This window comes from Pristis pectinata, chromosome 6 (assembly GCF_009764475.1).
Source record: "Pristis pectinata isolate sPriPec2 chromosome 6, sPriPec2.1.pri, whole genome shotgun sequence".
NCBI classification, from domain to species: domain Eukaryota; kingdom Metazoa; phylum Chordata; class Chondrichthyes; order Rhinopristiformes; family Pristidae; genus Pristis; species Pristis pectinata.
In genome coordinates, this window is record NC_067410.1 from 18,899,859 (window position 1) to 18,922,252 (window position 22,394).

Below are 22,394 nucleotides of genomic sequence, written 5' to 3' on the forward strand. Positions count from 1 at the left end.
CTGTTTTATGATGTGAAATTTGTTTTTTGGCAGCAGTACAGTGCAAAGGCATAAAATTTACTATAAATTACGAAATAAATAGTGCAAATAAAAGGAATAATGAGATGGTGTTTATAGGTTCATGGACCATTCAGAAATATAATTGCAAAGGGGAGGAACCTGTTTCTGCATCATTGAGTGTGGCTCTTCAGGCTCCTGTACCACCTCCATGACGGTAGTAATGAGAAGAAGGCATGTCCCAGATGCTGAGTGTCCTTGGTGATGGATGCCACCTTCTTGAGGCACCACCTCTTGAAGATGTCCTCAGTGGTGGGGAGGGTTGTGCCTGTGATGGAGCTGGCTGAGTCTACAAACCCCTGAAGCCTCTTGCAATCCTGTGCATTGGAACCTCCATACCGGCTTGTGATGCAACCAGTCAGTATGCTCTCCACGGCACATTTATAGAAACTTGCAAGAGTCTTTGGTGGCGTACCAAATCTCCTCAAACCCCTAATGAAGTAGAGCCTCCAGCATGCCTTCTTCGTGATTGCATCAATGTATTGGGCCCAGGACAGATCCTCCAATAGATCTATACAGATCTATAGTGAGGAGGGTGTGTCTAGTTGCATGGTGTGTGGGTGTTGTTGGTAAGGTCTGGGTGTAGTGACAGATTGGGGAATGGGTGGGTATGGGGGTGTTCGGCTGTTGGGGAAGGTGTGTCAGGCTGGGGGCAGGTGGTTTTCCGGAATTGAGGAGGTGTAGGGAGGAGAAGGGTGGTTTGAAGAGAGTGATGGAACAGGGGTTGAGTTGGTTGGGGAGATGATTAGGGGGTGGGAAATGTAGGGAGGGCTGATAATATGTTTGGTTGGGGAGGGTGGCTATCTTTTCCAAAAAGAGATGTGAATTTGTGTATCAACCTAGACAGGCAAACCACACGATACTTTAGTAACACTTCAGAAGGGCCACATCTCTGACTTAAGAATACTCCCTTGGTATTGCACTGAAATGTTAGCTTACGTTATATGCTCAAACCTTGGGAGTTGCATTTGAACCCACAACTCTCTGATTATGGTGGCAGCATGTAGGGTACCTGGAGCTTGGGCTGATTTCCCCAAGCCTCACCGTGGCCTCTGCCTGGATTATCCCTGTGACCTGGCTCTTTAGGCAAACAATGTAGGCGGTGTTAAATGTGCAACTTTTCAGCATTGTCCTTTAGATAAACACAAGTTCTAGCGCTATTCTGCTGGGCCAAGGTGACAACACAAATGTCTACTTCGTCTGTTTCATTATCTATATACCTAAAACATCAGGTGCCACTCACACTTTATTTGCTCCATCATAATTTTTTTTCAGTTTTTAATAATTTAACTGTGCAATTCACCACATTGGTCCAATATCTGATTTGTAACTACATCATTACTATGAATGACTAATTAGCACAAACTGAAAAAGTCATATCATTATGATCTTTCCTGAAGTCATCTATCTGGAAATAGCTACCATTACAAACTAAACTACCAGTCAAATGGATCAATGTTTTGTTTCTGATTCTCTGTCTCTCTGTCTGTCTCTCTCACACACACACATACCATGCTGATAAACAATTGCTGCTTTCTATGATGTTTGTGATGACTCTATCTTTGTAATTCTTAAAATCTAGCTATTCATATTACATGCAGATGATATGTACAGAAAACAAATTAATGAAAGACAAAATATTTGAAAATTGGGGTGAAAAATGTTAATGTTGCAGAGTAGAATACCAACTGTTACATTTCTTCTTTGCCTCATTATACTGAGTTATCTATTTTAAAGTCTTGAGCGTCCAGTTAGTGACACATATTAATAATGGTTAGCAAATTCATGTTTACAGTCAACCTTAAACAATTAAATGAAGAATGTTTTCTTAAGAATAACAATTTGCACAGAAAACTAACACTCCTGCAATATTTCATAAATAACAGAGCACATTTTCTAAATATCCATCACCAGGCTTTTGACTTATTTGCTCTGTAGCCTCCCAAGTTGCAATGTGGTGATGGGTTGCAAACTTGAAGCTGGTTTCTTCACTGGCTGTCAGCTACATCATTTTAAATAAAAAGCTGCTGAAAGTTGGTATGATAATACTCTCTGAAACAGTGCTACTCTCAGTTCATTCAGGTTTTTTTTTAAAAAAAAGGAGTATTTAAAGAACTGCATTTAATTTGTTTGACTTTGACCAAAAATTCATCACTTTGACCAAACTCCAGGATTGTGTGAACTTGAGGTTTGACTAAATATTGACATGGATGGGTTTTGGAAGTATAATGTTCTTTTTGTTTAGGGCAGGGGGAGGGGGAGAGGAATGAAGACCATGTTGCATGGTGGGCCTGAGAGGCTGAGCCAGGAAAAAAAAATGGATGTTGAGGTTTGATTCCTGATCTGTCCTGCTACCTGGTGTTTGCTGAGGTTACGTTAAAAGCTTTGAAACTTTCTCATGAAAGCAAAAACATTCCAGTGATTCTGCTGGAAGTATATATTTAAGAACTTTTGGTGAAGACAGGCTCCTTTCTGTTTGCTGCAGCTGAATTGCTTGTCTCTTTCATTATGTTCCACAAAGCATTGGAAAGTATTCAGCCTGACGATTGAACAAATACATGAATATTCTGGGAAATACCAAGATGTTTTGTAAATTTTAAATTTTTGTTATGGAAGCTAATTCTGTTTGATTCAAACTGTTTGATTATATTTTGCAGGATTTAAAAAAGTATCATTTCTACTACTGGTTTGCATTTCCTGCATTGTGCTTCACGGAAGCGATACCCATAGTTCAGCCACCAGTCAGCTTGGCAGACAAGTTCTCTACAAGTCAGGTATTAATGAATGGATGATTTCCTTCAGGACTTTTGTAATGTCCCCAAGGATAAAAGTCAAAGCATACTTTGAATTTGTGCAATTTCTTTTATTAACAGAACCCGGCATTCAAAATGTGAATGAAAGGAAATGCATGATTTGAATGGCTGAAACTATTTTTCAGTTGTCTTGAGTTTGGTTAAGAAAGCTTTCATTTTTGCCACTTCTCTGGTGATGAATGCATGAATGGTGAGAGCTGGAGCAAGTCAAGTAACTGACCCTGCACAATCAGTGTTGAGCCCAATTTATTGCTGAGCAACAATGCTTCCTATAAATGAAAAGAACCCAAGAGAAAAGATAATTAGCTTTGTTATTTTTGTCCATGAGCTTTCATATTTTAATAATTTAACGTCACGTCTCTCTGCATCTCCAGGTTTCCTATTCACCATTTAAAATGGCTCTGATCCTTTTTTTAGGCCTAAAGTGGTTTGCATCACATTTAACTGCAATGTACTCAATTTGCCTTTTCACTAAATCTATTAATATATTTTAATTGCATATTTATATAGCATAGCCATCTATATTTGTGACATTGGCATACTTGGATCTTGAGGTACAGAACCACATATGCCAGTTGGTAAGTATGCTGTAGAGTCACCAAGGCAGGTCCCTATGGACACATCTTGCTAATTTAAGTATTTTTTCCTGTTCATTACCTTCAGACTCTTGTCTCCAGCCATCTAGATTTTATATCATATTCCAAGAATTAGGAAACTACCTTGAGCAGGATATACATGGAAAAGAACGTTTGATGGAGGAAGTTGGATTCAGAAGTAGAGGGGGAATACTAGTGTAACTAATGATAACCTTGAAATTGCATTGATAACTAATAGTGATAGTGACTCACCTCATCACTGTCAAAAATCCATTTCTGGCTAATTTTCTATGCATATCTGGTCATCAAACTGGTAATGTAATATTTTACCGGAAACAAGCATTAATAATAAAACTTACAAATGTTAACCTTGAAACCATAACCATGTAATCAATGGCACTTTTTAAATAGGCCCAATCTCTCTAAATTTCAAATATTTACTCCCTTTCCCTTCTGAAATTCAAATTTTAGTATCCACATGTGAAGTATCTGACTGTCTAATGACCATCAATTTGAAGCCCTTTCCCTTTGTTCTAGTGAGAATCCTTGGTTTCCATTCCCTAGTTCCCTATTTGTCTGCCATTGAAATTACTAGTCCCAACTGTGTGGTTAGCAGTTCACCTAGTTGACAACTGCCCACAGGATTTTTACGGGCCATTGAGCCAAGACTTGCTCCAATTTGAATTGTTTGTCAGAATGGCATCTGTGAGTCCAGAAGGTACCAGCGAGGCTCTTTAACCAATCAGGTTAGCAACGGGCCTTTGTTCCTGGAGATTTCTCAACCAACTGCACAGTGGGAGTCCCTTTACCACAGGGAACAGCAGTGGTGTAAGAAGGTGACCCTCCACCCTTGGCACCAGTGAAGGAGGGCAATAAATTCTACTGGATGAACTCTGGGGAAAATTGAGCGCCACAGTGATGCAGCTAGTCGGGCCACCGCCTCACAGTGCCAGAGACCGGGGTTCAATCCTGACCTCCGGCACTGTCTGTGTGGAGTTTGCATGTTCTGCCTGTGTCCATGTAGGGTTCCCCCCCCCCCCCGGGTGCTCCAGTTTCCTCCCACATCCCAAAGGCGTGTGGGTTGGTAGGTTAATTGGCCATTGTAAATTGTCCCCAGTGTGTGAGTGAGTGGTACAATCTGGGGAGAACAAAAAAAAGTATTGATATAGGATTGGTGCAGGTGGTTGGTATGGACTCAATGGGCAGAAGGACCTGTTTCCATGCTGCATCTCTCTGACTCTAATTAAAAATCTTCTGCCTCACAAAGTATGAATCGGGGTGTTTAGGCTTCTGTGTTTGTTCCATATTCTGTCTGGAGCAAAAGACTGGGCTGAAGTTATTCCTGTTACTTCTACACACATTATGTTTGAGTCTTTGTTATTAATCCAAGATCTAGGTTAAACTTTCACAATTACTCATTATAAGGTCTCTAGATTTCACACATGTTCTCCCCACTTACTCAGCCTCTTTTTTTTCTCTCAGTCATCAACACTTCTACAAATCTTTTTCCCTTTCTCCAGATCTTTTCCCGCCCTGGTTTCTTCACCAGCCCTGGAAAACTGGGGCCATGTGTGCTCCTACCTGTATCCTGGTATGATCAGCTCATTCTGCATATACCTGATGCTGAACCAGGACCTACATAATTCTGGTCTGGCTCACCTACACACTGGATAAACTCAATGAGGTGTCTGACTGAGCAACATGTCTGTTTTATTTCCTCCATTCAGAGGTTTACATTTTGAAGTGAGTTTTTGTTATTGCACCAAAATAACAGTTATAAAACAGTATTACAGTTTTGAATTTTTCCTTTGAAACCTATATCACTTTACAGGTTCCATTAGGTCAAAATTTGTGCAAAACTGCCTGTGTTATTTGCTGATTTCTTTTTGTTACTTAATTAGATCCAGACTCTCCAAGAAGCTTACGATGAACTTTGCCAAAAGGAGGAAACTACAGCGATTCCTTATTTTCTGGCCAAATACACAGAAGATTCTGTTTCATTGACATCTTTGAGAAACTGGAATGAATTTTTCAAAGGTCAGACCAAGGTACAAATTTACATCAAAGGATTAGGTGTGTAATTAAAAAAAATGTTTTGGTGAGTTAGTGAAGGTGGTTCTGAATTATTTTAGCAGAGCAGCTTTTGACTGCTTATTAACAACTCGGCAGTCCCGTGCTACCCTGCTCGTGCTGGGATAACCCAGTGTAACTTTGCAGATGTTATTCATTTATATACTGCTGCTGCTATTGTTGTTGTGCAACAGCAATACAGTCATTTGCTGCTAAGCAGATCTTCCTATTTGAGAAAAAGCAACTTGTTCTACTGGAAATAAAGTAACATGCATTTTATGCATTGATCTGTCCAAGTGCTGTATGTTAAGCTGTAGGATTCAGCATGTATGAAGCAAGAGTATTTCAGTTTGCAGTTGAGCAGGATTGAACTATAAAGTTCTACTCTTGTTCTATTCATTTTTTTCCCAAAAGATTTACGATGATGATTCCCGGAATGAAAGGGCTTACTTATGATGAGCATTTGTCAGCTCTTGGACTGTATTCATTGGAGTACAGAAGAATGAGAGGGGACCTCATAGAAACATTTAGAATGTTGAAAGGACTGACAGAGTAGATGTGGTTAAGCTGTTTCTCTGGTGGGTGAGTCCAGGACTAGAGGGTACAATCTTAGAATTAGAGGGTACCGGTTTAAAACAGAAATGAGGAGAAATTTCTTTAGCCAGAGGGTAGTGAAATTATGGAATTCTTTGCCACGTACAGCTGTGGAGGCCCAATCATTGGTGGTGTTTAAGGAGGAGGTTGATAGATATCTAATTAGTCAAGGTATCAAGGGATATGGGGATAAGGCCGGAAATTGGGGCTAGATAGGAATAGATAGTTTAGCTCATGGAGCAGACTCGATGGGCCGAATGGCCTACTTCTGCTCCTTTGTCTTGTGACCTTGTGAAATTCTGAGTCGGTGCTCCATCCTTTGGAAAGCACTGAGACTTCAGGCCATCCTCAGATAACAAACAGGGTTCCGTTTTTACAGATGTCCATAAGTCGATTTTTGTCTGTAAGTTGGAAAATGCACAAAAATCACTCAATATGATACCCATGCCTCAATATTGTAATAAATGCCATCAAAAGAATATAAGACTGATAAAAGAGAACAACCACTAAAAGTGGAGAAAGAGAAGAAACTAGTTTTGCCATTTGTAGGAATGAATGTATGTATGTATGTCAGACTCTTGAATTTAATAATATTGTGGGAACTCGTTCATATGTAGCGGTCTATATTCGACATTCGTAAATCGGGGATGGCCTTTACTCTCATTTTACTCCCCCCAAGCCAACAGAACTTGTCGTAGGTAGGAAAATATTTTTTAAAATCTCACATTCATCACTTGAAATCTTATTTTATCAAAGACTTCAAAAGATGTATCTGATATATCAAGGCAAAAAGGGAGTACAGTCGTCAACCTATCAGAATAAATTATCATCTAAACTTGGGCCATTTGTCTCCTCTTGGGCTCCTGCTAAGAGTATGTAACTTGTTACAATAAGTTGATTTTGTAGAATTTTACTGTGGTGGGCAACTTTACATTGTTAGTTTTGCTGTCTTCATTTTGCATTGCTGTCACCAACTCCCTGTTAAAAATAATCTTTTACAGGTCACGGTTGGTGTCTATGATCCTTGTACCTTAACCCAGTATCCAGGATGGCCTCTGCGAAACCTTCTGGTCCTCATAGCCTACAACTGGTAAATTCTTTAATGTTTATATTCTGTATTAATACTTTGGAAAGAACTCTTCTTCGGGAAATATTTTGTTACATTTGAAAGCATTATATAAAAAATTGAAAAGGGGGAGAATATTGTGTAATGGACAATATAGTATGGTTGTTCAACGTGGCTTAGATTGTAAAATTGTTATTGTAGCATACCTGCAGAGTCTTCTGATATTACTAGTGACTTACCCCTCCTGTGAATGAGGTGCAAGTCACTAGAATGAGGTCTGTTCTTTACAGTTTATTATATTGGTTGTTACACTCTTAAGATAGTGAAATGCAGTGTACAATTGTGTCTGTTTCTTTCTGTTTGGAAAGAGTTCTATGATTTAATTGCTTTTCCCTGTGACGATAGGGGTAGCTTTCTGGACTCACTTGAAGTTCTCTGCTTTAGAGATCGAACTATGCAAGGGGTCAGAGACATCCGGCACAGCATCATCTTTGAAATAAAACTTCCACGAATGGCATCTGTCACAGGTAACTGTTGATCAGTCATGCTGAAGAACCTGAAAAAGGTTTTTCATGGTACTGTATGGCAAGAAATTTCTGGTTATTTTTGTACTTTGATCAAAGTCTGTTGAGTTTTCAGTACTTTAGTAGTTGCTTGATACCCATGTTATTTGTGGAAATAGACATGGTAAGAAATTGCATATTGCCATGTGTTTGTGTGCTGCAACATTCAGTCTCCATGTAATGTATTGGGAAATTACTGCAAATATCTCAAAGTGAGCAATCGTTATTCTTCCAGGTTCTTCCTGTATTAGCTGTACTAAACCCAGACGTGTACAGTTGGCATCCAGTGGTGCAACAAATGCCAGGATGTCACCATTAGTGTTTTTTCATATATAATTTTCGTTCCACAAGCCACTGAGGCAGAAGCAAGCCATCACAGTGCCCAAAGTCTATTTCAGCATGTTGCCTCCACTCAGGAGTAACTCCCCTACCCCTCTATCAGTTTTTACCTCCGTCCCAATGCAATTACATTTCCCTAACAAATATCATTCTCCCAATCCCTAACGAGTCATTGTCCCAACCTATTTACTTACTGATTGATGCTGAATCTGCCTACCCACTCCCCCACCCCCAAGCCTTTCTTGTCTACAAACCCGTAGTAGATTTCATTTTTGTGCTTGATTGGCAAAGCTGGTAAAGAAAAGGCCTTAAGTTCCATTCAGTATCACAGAACAATATGGGCCTCATGCACATCTGAACTAACCGGGAGTGAACCCCTTGACCCATTGACGTAACATTTACTTCATTACATTTCAAAATGTGGCATTATGAGTGAGCTGCAATTCTAACATCTGAAAATGAATTTATAGGTTGTCCAAAGTGTGTTGGTTGGGAAAAAAACCAGAAAGGAAGTCTGGGTCCAAGGATGGTCAATCTCAGTGAATGTATGGATCCTAAGAGGTAAATTAGCACCTTTTTCTATCAATCAAATTCCTGGTATTCACTTACTCATCCAGATCTGTGTGTATAAAGGATTACCCTATATTTATAATGTAAGCATAAGGAAAAACTATTCATCTTCCAACTAGGCACACTCCATACTGAATTCAACAATTTCAAATAACAAGCCTTTCCTGTTTGCATCAGAACTGGATTTATTGTGTGGGAGGATTTACTTTATCAAATATCCATTACAATTATAAGGAACTCAACCTGACACATTACCTCAGTTCTTCACTCTCCTCAGGTGCCGGGCACGGTAGCATAGTGGTTAGCGTAATGCTTTACAGCGCCAGCGACCCGAGTTCAAATCTGGCCACTGTCTGTAAGGAGTTTGTACGTTCTCCCCGTGTCTGTGTGGGGTTCCTCTGGGTGCTCCGGTTTCCTCCCACATTCCAAAGACGTACAGGTTAGGAAGTTGTGGGCACGCTATGTTGGCGCCGGAAGCGTGGCGACACTTGCGGGCTGCCCCCCCCCCCCTCCAAAAATTACTACGCAAAAGATGTATTTCACTGTGTGTTTCAATGTACATGTGACTAATAAAGATCTTGTCTTGTCTACTACCAGACTGCTGGATATTTCCAGCATTCTCTTTTATTTCAGATTCCAGCAACTGCTTATTCTGCATCTCATTATTCCGGCATTAGAACATAGAACATTATAACACAGTACAGGCCCTTCGGCCCACAATGTTGTGCCGACATTTTATCCTGCTCTAAAATCTATCTAATCCTTCCCTCCCACATAGCCCTCCATTTCTCTTATTTGTGTTTTTTTTTCTTCTCTCTTTTCCCCTCGTTTATCTCTTTTTTTGTACCTCCAGACAGATCAGATATGATTAAAAGTGAGTGGTAAATACTTGTTAGAGATCACTGCCTCAGTTTCTCTCCTCTGTCATTCTGAGCATCTCCAGCACTTTTTTTTGTTCCTATTTCAGATTTCCATCATTTGCAGTTTTTTTTGCAAGTGGAAATAATGCAATTTATTTAAAATGGACAACACTAAGTAAGCTGAAGGTTGCAGTATTTCGGGGATTTTGGCAGATATGTTATTCTTTTTCTCTTGTGCTGAAGGCTGGCTGAGTCATCTGTTGATCTCAATCTTAAATTAATGCGTTGGCGCCTGGTACCAACCCTTGACCTGGAGAGTGTTGTGACTACACGGTGCTTGCTGCTTGGAGCTGGGACACTAGGCTGTAATGTAGCAAGAACTCTCATGGTAAGGAATGTTTTATTACTGGTTATCATAGTTTCATAGAAATGAACAGCATAGGAATGGGCCCTTTCGACCCACAAAGATGCATAACAATGCCAATCCCAACTGCACACAATAGGCCCATTTCCCTCTAATCCTTTCCTATCCAAGAAACTGTCCAAATGCATTTTAAACACTATAATAGCATCTGCCTCCACTACCTTCTGTAGTTTTTTTTTGTCTTGGAGGATTTATCAATTATCCATTACAATTATAAGTTGAAATCAGAAAAAAATTCTTTTTGCTAAAATCAGGACTTATTTTCATAACTGCTTTCAAATCACATGTCTAAAGCAGGAGGTAGAACCTGGATCATTAGAAGTACTTTAAGCAAAGGGGGGGGGGGGGGGGTGTAAATATTTGATGGTTGGAGGAATAGAGGGGTTTGGAGAAATGGTGCAGAAGAGGAGTTGAGGCCAGCATAGATCAGCCAGGATCATACTGAATGGGAGGACAGGCTTGAAGGGCCTGATGCCGTACTCCTGCTCCTATTTTCCTGTGCTCTTGTATGAGGACACACACTAGAAAAGATAATATTGTGGTTTATATACTGTAATCTATTATGAGTAATTATGTAAAGTTAGACTACATTTGGATAGCATGGGTCAATAGACTTGATAGTTAAAAAGACTGGTAATATTGGAATCCATGGAATGGAAATTAGTAAAATTTTGTATTTATCTGGTATGAACTGTTTCCGTAGCAATAAACTTTGCCATGACCCTTGTGAGTTATAAACAGAGCCTAACACTAATACTATCTTAAATTATGCATCTTAAATATATTTTCTACTTTTAAGTTTGAATATTGGTCAACAAGTACTAGTTTTTATGGGCTGGGGGATTATGTACAAAGAATTTCCTTTAATAATGAAAATCTCAGAATCATACATATAAAAATGGGTAATTAAGTCCATCTGATCTATGATGATTCTTTCAAAGAGATCTGCAGTTAATCCCACTTGTAAACTCTTTCGCTACAGCCTTACATTCTTAAATTCTTTCCCTTGCAAGATGCATTCAATTCCTTTTTGAAAGTTACTATTAAATGTGTTTTATGCACATCACCTCACTACATTTAAAAGAAAAAAATATTGGTTGCGTTATGCTTGCTTAATTGTAAAAATTGAAAATGTACAGAACAGAATGAGGCTGAAATTATATAAAACAAATTTACAGATGCTGGAAATCCTGAAGTTATAACAGAAAATGCTGGAAAAACTCAACAGGTCAGGCAGCATCTTTGGAAAGATAAACAGAAAAGGATTAAGTTTCTTCAACCCAAAATGTTAACTTTGTTTCTCTTTACACTGATGCAGCCTTATCTGCTGAGTATTTCCAGCATTTTCTGTTTTTTTAAATTATAGAATAAGGCTATGTGATTTAATTAGTTTGCATGGATTTGAACACCAAGCAAACCTCTGCTTCGTAGGAATACACACTTAAACATTGCCGCCGTGACTTATTCTGCTCTCTAGATAATAATATCCTGCACATGTAAACAAAGACTGTGGATCTAAAATACATAATGATTAGATTAACTTGTTCATGAAACAACTTGTCCTTGGATCTTTTTAGAGTTGGGGAGTAAGACAGATCACCTTTGTGGACAATGCAAAGGTGTCCTACTCTAACCCAGTACGCCAGTCCTTGTATGAGTTTGAAGATTGTCTTGAAGGTGGCAAACCCAAAGCACTCGCTGCAGTGGAGAAACTACAAAAGATCTTTCCTGGCGTGGTGAGCATGGCTTTCATGTTGCATTTCAGATTAATATTTCAAAATTATGACTCATTACTGCTTTCAGGATTATTATTTAGTACTACGGCATTTGCAAGGCACATTCAGTTTTACGGTGTTGTACAAGCCCTTTTTACACTTGTACCTGTCATTGGTTCTAATAAGGCCATACACACATGATGGAAGTGTACTTTGTAGCTTCAAAGTTAATTGTACTATAGGAAAGTATATATGAGATGGTGGATCCAAAGGAATTGCATTTTATTGCTGTTTGGTAATTCTTTTGACAATTTTTATTTGTTTAGAAAGAGGTTATAATTGTAGTGTTAGTGAGACCTATTGTATTTTACACCATTGTTCATGAGGTTATTTAATGCCCACAGCTTCTCTATAAATCCATCATTTTAGGAACTTTACATCACTGTTGTAACATGAATAGTTGCTACCAGACCAAAACAATGAGAATATCTTTCTCTTGTGTATCTGATAATAGACTTTCTTAAAAAAAACATAGCATTTATAACCATTCCCAAGCTTTGTGCTAGTAATAAAATTTGTTAAGGAATGATTTTTGTATTTTACCTTTAAATCCTAGAGATGACATTTATGAAGACAGAGGCCATCTGGCTTAACATAAGCATTAAAATGCCTTTGCATGGTTTTAATCCACATAAAAAGCTCATTTTGTTTAAACAATGTTCTCGTGCCTGATTTGGGGTGGGGGGGTGTTGGAGAAACAGATTCTGCAGAGAAATACTGGCATGCATGTTTTCTTTTATTTGTATTCTACAAATTGATCTTTCTGAGAAAGGTATATCTGTGATAATTTGGTATTGTTTCTTTGTTCGGTTCTGCATTGAACAAGAGTCCTTGGCACAGTTTCCTTCTCCATTTCTCTTTACGTGATTACAATTATTGATTTTAGCTTAATTAGTTGAAGCTGATCTACTGGGTTTGAATTCTTGAATGATTGTTGTGGATTACTCATTGCATTCTTTAATCATATTAAAAAGTTCAATTAAGTCACATAGTAATCTTCTGTATTCAGGGGAGTATACATGTAGTCAGTGCAATTATTGTTCGTGATTTAGTCTCTTTTAACACTGGTACTTTTCCTGTGAATCTGCTGTATCCCATTCTAAGTCATTGTAATCTTTCTGTGCTTAAATGTGCATCTAACCAGAGCTTTGTTAATTTGTAGGATGAGTCTTGTTCCTTTATTCCAGTCGATTTATGATGAAGGCCAAAATTCCATTGGCCTTTTTTAATAATTTTTTTTGGTTAGATTTTAGTGATTTCAGTGTTTAGTGTTTGTCCCGAGAAAGAATGTTCACTGACTCCAGGGAAGGCAGAAAAAGCACATTTTCTGACCAGCGTATAGAGGCTGGAAGCTAAGGTGTAATCACCGACAATTCTGTAAAATTTGTGGGAATTTGGGCTTGCTTTTCTATACATATGGCACATTGCTTAAAGACATCAGGAAGTTTAGTTCACAAGTTGTGAAAAGATGTGCTGATGCAGTAATATTGTAGTTGTGTTCTGACACAAGTAATTCAGAAAGTTGAACTAATGATCTGTAGGTTCAAGATCAACTTCCACTATAGCAGTCAGAAAATTTAAATTCAGCCAGTTGAATAAATCTACAATTAAAAGTTACTCTCAATAATGGTAAACTGAGAATTTGAGCAAATTGCTATAAAAATCCATCTGGTACACCTAATATTTTCCTTACTCAGTCTGGCAGTATGTGTGAGTAAGGTGGCTGACTCAGTCATATAGCACAAAATGGGTCCTTCAGCCCACTGAGTCCACACTGAGCATCAGCACCATTTACACAACTCCATGTTAATCCCCCTTTTTTCTTTAAATCCTCTTCATCTTCATTAACTACCTCAGATTCTACCACTCGCCTACATATAGCGATAATGTACAGTGGCCAATTAACCTATCATCAGCACGGCTTTGGGATGTAGGAGGGAACAGGAGGAAACTCATGCAATCACAGGGAGAATGTGCAAACTCCACACAGACAGCATCCACAGTCAGGATTGAACCTGGATCTCTGGTGTTGTGAGGCAGCGGCTCTTCTAGCTGCGCCACTGTGCTGCTGTTAACTGTACTTTTAAATAGCTCAGCTAGCCTCTCAATTTGGAGTAATTAGGAATGGGCAACAAATGCAAACCTTGCTACGTGTGTCCACATGGTTTGCATACATATCTGTACCTTTTTTTTTGCTCTTTCACAATTTCTTGCTTCTCACAATTTGTAAAGTATTCTGAACTGTTGGGTTCAAAGTGAATGATCTCGCACCTGGGCTGTACTCTGACTGCCACAGGTTTGCCTATTCAGTTAATCTACCTGTGCTTCTTCATAAAGTTGGGTTGTCGAGTTCTTTTTAATCTTTTTAAAAAGAAAACCTCTCTCCCTCATGCAGGTTTTGTTGTTCATATTTAAATGGTGGATTTGTTTTGGCTGCAAATGTTGTGCAATGAAGATTTTGAAACAAAAGGTCCCACATGGTCATTACACTTTTCATAATTCCACTATTTGCCAATGAAACAAATTCACCATTGGAGAAGGTGCTGTATCCAGTTTGCACACAATAATGTTCTACAATAACATGACATTGGTTAAATATTTGTGAGGATACCAGAGACCACCACCTCCCCCAACCCCCATTGTTCTTTTTTTATGACACTTCATCTGAGGAATGAGACTTAACTTTTGTTTTGAAAGATGGCACCTCCCTCTTCATTGTGCAGGGGTATTGACACTTGCTGGATACTTCAGTGTAGATCTTAGCCATTATCTCCTGTCTCAGCAGAGCCATGTCTGACATTGGTTATTTGGATTCTTCTTTTAAGGAAAGTTGATTGAATTCAAAAGACCAATTTGGAAATGGAAAGGAAATGGATAGATCAGTGTTTTCACATTAGGTGCCCCACAAATAACTTGATAGTTCAGCAGGGTAGAGACCATTGAAGTATTTTCAGGAGGTTAAGCTATTGTCTCAAAACATGCTTCAGCTTTGGCTTTTTCACTTTGGGAAAATCAAAACTCAAGCATGTTACGAGACAGTGGCAAGTCTCAATGTTGCAGATAAAAGTGCAAACAGGACCTGTTTATTTTTAATGAAAAATCTCAGGGATTGTTATGAAATTTAAAAAAAATCGAATGATTAGAATAGCTTTGCTAACTAATGATTTTTTTTGTAATTTTTCAAAATGGAGTGCCCTTGATTGGCAAATAGAATGTTTACTCTTCGTCGATCATTTGTCCTGTTGCAGAGTTTTGACCCAAAACGTCGACAATTCCTTTTTCCCCACAGATGTTGCTCGACCCACTGAGTTCCTCCAGCAGATTGTTTGTTACACTTCAGTTGATCGTTTGAGATTATAGATTTGGCTTGAGAACCTTTTTTGGAAATAGAGTACAGGTGTTCACCATATTCCAACAGGGTTCCACTCCTGGGAGCTGTCTGTAACCTGAATGGTTTGCAAGCCGGAAATGTGGCCACCCAGCAATATATTTAAATAAAAACATAGGCTCACCAAGGGCAACATGTAGTTAAACCAGAGTGTTTTATTTAACTATTCAGGTATTGCTGCAAACCTAGTTCCCACAAGGCAGAAGATGCCTGGAGCCCCGCAGCAGCTGGCAAATCCATCCCACCGGTCTCCCAGATGCTCGTTTTGTATGTACGGACTGTAAGTCAGGCGTTTGTAACCTGGAGAGGGCCTGTAATTTACAATGATTCATCTTTCAGATTTGTTTGGAAATTTGCTTTCAAGACCTGCAGAGCCTTTTTTGGGGATGCATTTGGTTGATGCTGTTATGTGCAAAGCAAAATAGATTACGTGAGAGACAGTCAAATTTATTGCTTTTGCTGCTTGAAATATCCGAGAAGGAGACTGTTGTGCTGTCTGCTCATTACCGACTACATGAGTGGGTCAGTCCTTAGTTGGAACTGACACAAATAGAGCAAATAGTTGGAAGCGCTAGTAGATGATGGACATTTCCAAGAAAGCATAATACATCAACCTCAGCAGTTCAATAATCCAATCTAAGATTTCTGGATTTCCCAGTCAGAGGACATCAACTCCATTTGGCATGTTGCAGTGAAAATTTATCTCTTCCTACTGGAAGCAGTAAATTTCCACACTGGGTAGACTAGCGGCCTCGATTGTGCAATATCTTTTGTTAACTACTTCTATCGAAACTCCGTGCACAGATGGATTATTGGTTCAGTAAATAATGTTACAGAATCTTAAATTATGGGCAAGCTGGTCATTGCATTTCACAGCATTTTAGATTAGGAGGCTATTCAGCCCTTGCAGATGTCCTGATGCTTTTTAAAGAGCTATGCAATTTTAGTCCTATTTCCCTGCTGTTTTCTGAAGTCCCTACAATTTTTCAAATGTGTGTCCAATTCCCTTTTGAAGGGCCCATAGCATGTAAAGAGCACAAAATTTGGCCATTTAACAAACTAGTTTGAAACAGTGAGATTTTCAGCACAGAAAGCCTACCATTTGATGAAGACGGAAAAAGACCTGATTTTTGCTGGTCACTTCCCAGCTGGCAATCTGTTTATATGTAGTTACAGCTCTTCAAGTGCTTATCTAAGAACCTTTGAATGTGCCTCCATTCTTTTTGGTAGTGAGTTTCAAAAAAATCCTTCTGGTCCTTCTACTAGTCACTATGCTAAGGGAAATAAATCTTTCCTGTTCACCCTGTCATGGGCCTCCCATAATTTTATGGACCTCGAGTGTATCTCCCACACCACCACCCCCCCCCCCCCCCCCCCCCCCCCCCCCCCCAACCTCTGTTGGAAAGAAAACATTAGCTTAGATAGTCACCACTCATAAACAAAATTATCCAACCCTACACTTAACTCCACAAGTTTCATCCCATTCCATTTAACTAACCACAGCTTTTCAGCACATCTTTTCACTATTCCCTGGTGCACTTGTTTAGGTTCCTTTTTAAAATTGTCTAACCTCTTTGTCTTAATCACTTCCTTTTGGAGGCATTTTCCTTGTTCTGACCTCTCAGTAAAGACAATCTTCCTTATTTTCCTGTTGGATTAATCAGGGTTTTTTTCTGTCCTGCTTGTAGTCACCAGAACTAAGTTGATGGTAAATTAGTGTAGTGTGTAACTTGTAACCAAATAGAATGAAAAGCTGCTATTTTTGAGCTGTACGCTCTGTGCCAAGCTCTTGCTGTGCTTAGTTGCTGCTTACAGAGGGTGGTAGTGAGTAATGACAAATCTTTGCAGCAATCAAAACAACCAGTACTTGGAATAATACATTGGCAGTTGTTGCAGAGCTGCAGCTTTTAAATTTCTGTTGTGATTTCCAGCACAGTACATGTGAGTTTCTACAGACATTAGCCTGAGAACGGTATCCATGAATTGCAATATGTCTGGGTAATACTCTTATTGTCTGATGCCTTCATCTCACCCAGGAAAAAGAAGGAACTTTGTGAAGTGTGTTCACAGATATTCAGAGCTTTGCTCCAAATCAGTTTTTGTCATTACTGTTATAACAGCTTGTTACCTTTTTTGTACATTTACAAAAGATTCTGTGCAATAATGCACTGGGCCACATTTGTTGTGGGGTTGTGCATCACGTGCTTAAAAATGTAAGGTTATCTGCTGATGTTGACTTGAAAGTTCTCACTTTAGTGCATGGTAGGAGCAGGACCTCTGAGCAAACTGGCAAGTGTGGATGAGAACAGCAAGTTACAAAAGGGGACAATGAGGTTATCTACTTTGGATCTAAGAAGTATCACTTAATTTATTAGTTAGAGACTAGGAAGTGCAGAGGAGCAAGTAAATTAATGTATATTTTTGTTTACATAAATCACAAAGTTAAGTTTATGAATGTAAAACATAGCTAACATTCTAATAAGCTTTTTTTATTAGTTTGAGATATGAAATTCATTGGTAAGGAGGGAATGCTGTGTGCTTTAATTGCACCAAACCAACCTTGGTCAGACCTCGTCTGGAGTCTTGCTTTCATTAATGGGCTCGGAACCTGACTTGAACATTGACCTGGAAAAGGTTACAGTGCAGGTTCATCGGAATGATCCCAGGGCCTAATGAGTAAAACTATGAAGATAGCATGCTTAAACTTGGTTTTCTTGCATTTAGAAGTTTTAGGGAACAAACTAATTTTAGTTTTTAAAATGAGAATAAGTTAGATCAGCTAGATACTTGGAAACCATGTCCTCTGGTGAGGGAATCACTAAAAGTTAGGGAAGGAGGAGCAGCAATGGGCAGTGTAATCTTCAATTTTGCTCTTTTTAGTAGTGACATCAGGAAGCATTGACACAAAGAGTGGTGCAGATCTGGCACTGCCCAGAAGGCTGTGGTCTTTGGATGAACTTAGAAGTTTCAAGTGAATGGTGGAAGCAGATCTAATGGCCTTGAAACAAGAATTGCATAGATGCTTCAAGGGAATGAACATTGTAGGGCTTTGGGCAAGAGCTAGGAAATAGCACTGTTTGCTTTTGCAGCAAGCTGACATGACTCAGTCAGCCAATAACATCTGTCCATGCTGTAAGGTTTCTTTTCGATTTTTTTTTAAACTAAGAATTGAAGGAACATGGATCAAAGGCCAGTAAGCGGTATTGTTGTACGGGTCACTATGAATGTTGCTTTCCTCTTGTGTACCTGTGTTCCACTTGTATAGTGCCACACATGAGTTATGATGCTGTTTACATAAAGTTTATATTGATATCTGAAGGACATTGTAGTTTCATGATCTGCAAATGCAATGTTTAAATACTTAATGCATGCTGGCATAAAATGTGTCCTTCAGATTTGAGGGGTAGAATATTTAAAATCCCATTTTAAATTTCCACACGATCAGTGCTTTGTATATTGACTTGGGAAGAGAAGTTTGTGTTGAATATTCTTAAATGATGTCAGCACAAATTACATAGTTTACCAGATTTCTCATGGTTCAAAATATTTATCAAAGCACACCATTAGTCTAATGTGATTTGTCCACATTCCCTAATTTTTCTAGCATTGATTATTTGAACAGTTCGTTTTCTGCAAAAAATAAATCCAAAAAATGGTTGAATTATACTGGCTGGGATTAAGGTGCGATGCTCCAATAGCTTTGCTTTACTGCTGTTCCTGCTATATAGCATTTAACACTTATTTTGAATTGTTATGGTGGCAATTTGATTTAAGAAGTACTTGATTCAGTGGTTTCTTACTGTTTCAGCCATAGCCTAGTAAAATGGGTATTCTGCTGCTTCAGATAATAAAATCTGTATATGCCAGGCTGAAATAAGACACAAAAATGGTGGAAATGCACTTTGGGTGACAGAGTATCTGAAAGGGGGAGTGGAGAAACGTTATTTGGGGCATTTTTATAAATGGCCTCTTTGGTTCAGCTGCTGACTGTTCTTCGGTGCAGTTTCACTGCCTAAATGGTCATATTTTCCCAGGTGAGGAAATGACAAGCCAGGCAGCTTAACATATGTCATTGAGGAAAATATTAGTAGTTATTTTTAAAGATGTAATAGCGGGGCAATTAGAAAAATTGAAGGTAATTGGGCAACTTCAGCTTTGGGGCGGCATGGTAGCGTAGCGGTTAGCGTGGTGCTATTACGGCGCCAGTGATCGGGGTTCGATTCCCGTCGCTGTCTGTCAGGAGTTTGTACGTTCTCCCGTGTCTGCGTGGGTTTCCTCCAGGTGCTCCGGTTTCCTCCCACATTGCAAAGACATATGGGTAGGTTAATTTGGGTTTAAAATGGGTGGCACGGACTCATTGGGCCAGAAGGGCCTGTTACCATGCTGTAAATAAAATTTAAAATTTAATTCAGCATGGTTTTGTGAAAGGGAAGTCATGTTTGACACACTTATTGGAGTCCTTTGAAGAAGTAACCTGTGGAACCAGTGGATGTACTACACTTGGTTTTCCAGAGGGCATTTGATTAGGTTTTGCATCAAGGTTTATTGAAGAGAGTAAAAACTTACGATGTAGGAGTTTACATTCTAGCACACTGTTACGGACTCAGTGAAAGTCCTTTTAAGATAGAGAGTGTGTGTGTATGTGTGTGTGGGGCGTGCTTACGTCAATAGAAGATAAAGGATGTAATGACGTTGTTGAAGAAGTAAGAAGAAGAAGGAGAGAGAGAGAGAGAGAGAAGGGAGAGAGACACCAGCCTGCTTGTTTTCTCTATCGATGGATGAGAAACAATAACTGTGTTTGCTACTGAAATCCATGTATGGAAGTTGGAAGTAATCCGGTGGAGTTCACTTTGTTGCTGACCTGTAGAAGGAAACAGGTATTTGTGTGTGTGGACGACCACAATTCGGATGCTTTTCGGGGTGAGGGAGTCACTACCGAGTAAACACTGAAGTGTCGTTTGGGTTCCATCGTGGAACATTTGGATTTCGTATTTACTCTCTCTATGTTTTTCTACATCTACGTCTTATCTTAAGACAACGGTGGTTGTTGAAGAAGCCCTTGCTCATGTTTCACCTTATGGCTTGCGGAACTGAACTTTAAGAACCATTCCTGAACTGGGAGTTTTGGACTTTGTCACACACATACGAAAAGTTTAGTTTTGGGGTTAACGTTCAAGGTTTAACATTTTTGAATTCTAACATACTAACATTTTTACTTTTATTTTTCATATTATCATAAGTAGTGATTAATAAAATAGTTTTTAACACTGAATCATGCTCAGTGTGTTTCTTTTGTTGCTGGTTCGTGACAACACATAGAAGATGCTCCCATAATGGTGTTAGGAAGGTGATTCCAGGATAAGAACAAGATAATGATAGAGGAATGGTGTGTGCCAAATCATTTCGAACTTGAATTTGATTGTGCTTCCATGACATCATTTTATCTTTCTCGATGGTCAAGCTGATAAGGCTATGAGATGCTGTCAAGAAGTTGAGCCAGTTACTATGGCACTTCCCACCAACAATGCTGCAACGTGTCAGTGATGAAGTATGTACGTAATGAGTAGCCATGAGCCAGTTGAGTGAACAAAGCGCTCAATTGGCTCACTTACTGTGTTGAATCTGTGAGAGTTGAAGTGACTGCACCCACTTGGGCAAGTAATGAATACCCCCAGCAGGAGCTTTGAGTGACAGTGATGGTGGTCAGGAGTGTAGCTACTCGTTATACAATACTCACCCTCTGCTCTGCTCTTGTAGCCGCAACATTTTTTTTTCTGTTTAAGCTTCTGCTCCATGCTGGTCCTGTTCTTATTGTAATTGTACTTTGTTTTAAATTAAGCAGCAAAATGAGCATGTTACTTCCTTGAACTGGAAGCCAGGGATTACTCCATCAATTGCTCATTTGGTTAGTTTCTAATTAAAGCTTTGCCATTGAAGGGTTTGCTGATAGAGTTATTACTAGGTTATTTAACATTCTGAGACTCTTAAGTTACAGGGAGGTTTAACATTATATGACAAATATTTACATGGAGACCCAAGACTGCAGATGCTGTAATCTGGAGCAAAAAACAAACTGTTGGAGGAAGTCAGCAGGTCAAGGTGGTTGATGTTTCTGGTCAAGACCCCACATCAGGATAAATGTTTGTCTTGCCCCACAAGGTACATTTCTCTACAATTCAAATAGATGAGTCAGACACTTCCCATTTCACTGCACTGAAATCTGAATAGCACTGTTGAAATGGAATTATCTTCTTTACTGAGAGGTTGATGGGGTGGAAAGGAAAGAAAAGTAGTGACCTGTTCTTGCTTATCTCATGCTTGTTGTCTGTAGACAACAAATCATTCTAAACAATTTCACAGGGTACAAGTTGCTTTTGACAATTTCACTTCAAAATTGTTTTCGGCAAAGGATCCAAGAGCTGAAAGTACATGTCAGGAGCATGTGTTCAATGAAGCTAGAGATTTTGTATGTTAAATCCATCTGCAGTTGATTATTTACATTATAGTTTATAGATAATGGCATCATTGGCCCTTTTGATTCTGCTCAATTTCAAAGCACCATAAACCTTACTTAATTAACTAGTCCTCTACCCTGGAAAAATTTAGTTGCATAACTAAAATGGAAAATTTTGAATCCCTGTGATAAGAAGAGTTAATTTGCGCATCCTTCCAAAATAAAAGTACTTCTGTTTTTAACAGAGCAAAGCTGTTGAAAGTTCAGAATACAAAAGCTTGACCTCATAGGGCAGGTATCACATGCCTAGCGTGCACGCACATGGTGCAAGTCACTCCAGCTTCCATATTGGTGAGGGCATTGGCATTTGCACAGCTAATGTTCCATATGAGATATGCAGAGAAGGCAGATCACAATATCTATCCACGTGCAATGCTCAGTTAACCCAGCACTACCGTTTTGGAGCTTTGAGCTGCAACTAATGCCTGCTCTTAACCTTGCACAGCTGAATGTGTATTCTGCAGCAGGAAGGAATAATTTCAGCTGGCTATGGTTACAATGGAGCTGACCTTATGGAGGTATATAAAATCATTAGGGACATAGATAAGGTGAATGGTTACATTCCTTTTTTTTCCAGGGTCGGGGAGTCTAAAATGAGAGGGCATAGGTTTGTGAGAGGGGAAAAATTTAAAAGGGACCTAAGGAGCAACTTTTCATGCAGAGGATGGTGAATATGTGGAACGAGCTGCCAGAGGAAGTGGTAGAGACAGGTACAATTATAATGTGTAAAAGACGTTTGGACAGCTACATGGATAAGAAAGGTTT

At 39.1% G+C, this 22,394-nt stretch overlaps 1 protein-coding gene across 1 annotated transcript in view; it reads left to right on the top strand.

Annotated features, from left to right (window-relative positions):
* The window catches only part of atg7 (ATG7 autophagy related 7 homolog (S. cerevisiae)), a 130,951-nt gene that overhangs the window by 6,907 nt on the left and 101,650 nt on the right, over positions 1-22,394 (top strand). The window contains exons 5-11 of the mRNA XM_052017351.1: positions 2,715-2,831; positions 5,368-5,514; positions 7,132-7,220; positions 7,602-7,723; positions 8,569-8,659; positions 9,772-9,916; positions 11,530-11,688. Of these exons, the coding sequence (XP_051873311.1) occupies positions 2,715-2,831; positions 5,368-5,514; positions 7,132-7,220; positions 7,602-7,723; positions 8,569-8,659; positions 9,772-9,916; positions 11,530-11,688 (870 nt within the window). The remainder of the gene's footprint in view (positions 1-2,714; positions 2,832-5,367; positions 5,515-7,131; positions 7,221-7,601; positions 7,724-8,568; positions 8,660-9,771; positions 9,917-11,529; positions 11,689-22,394) is intronic.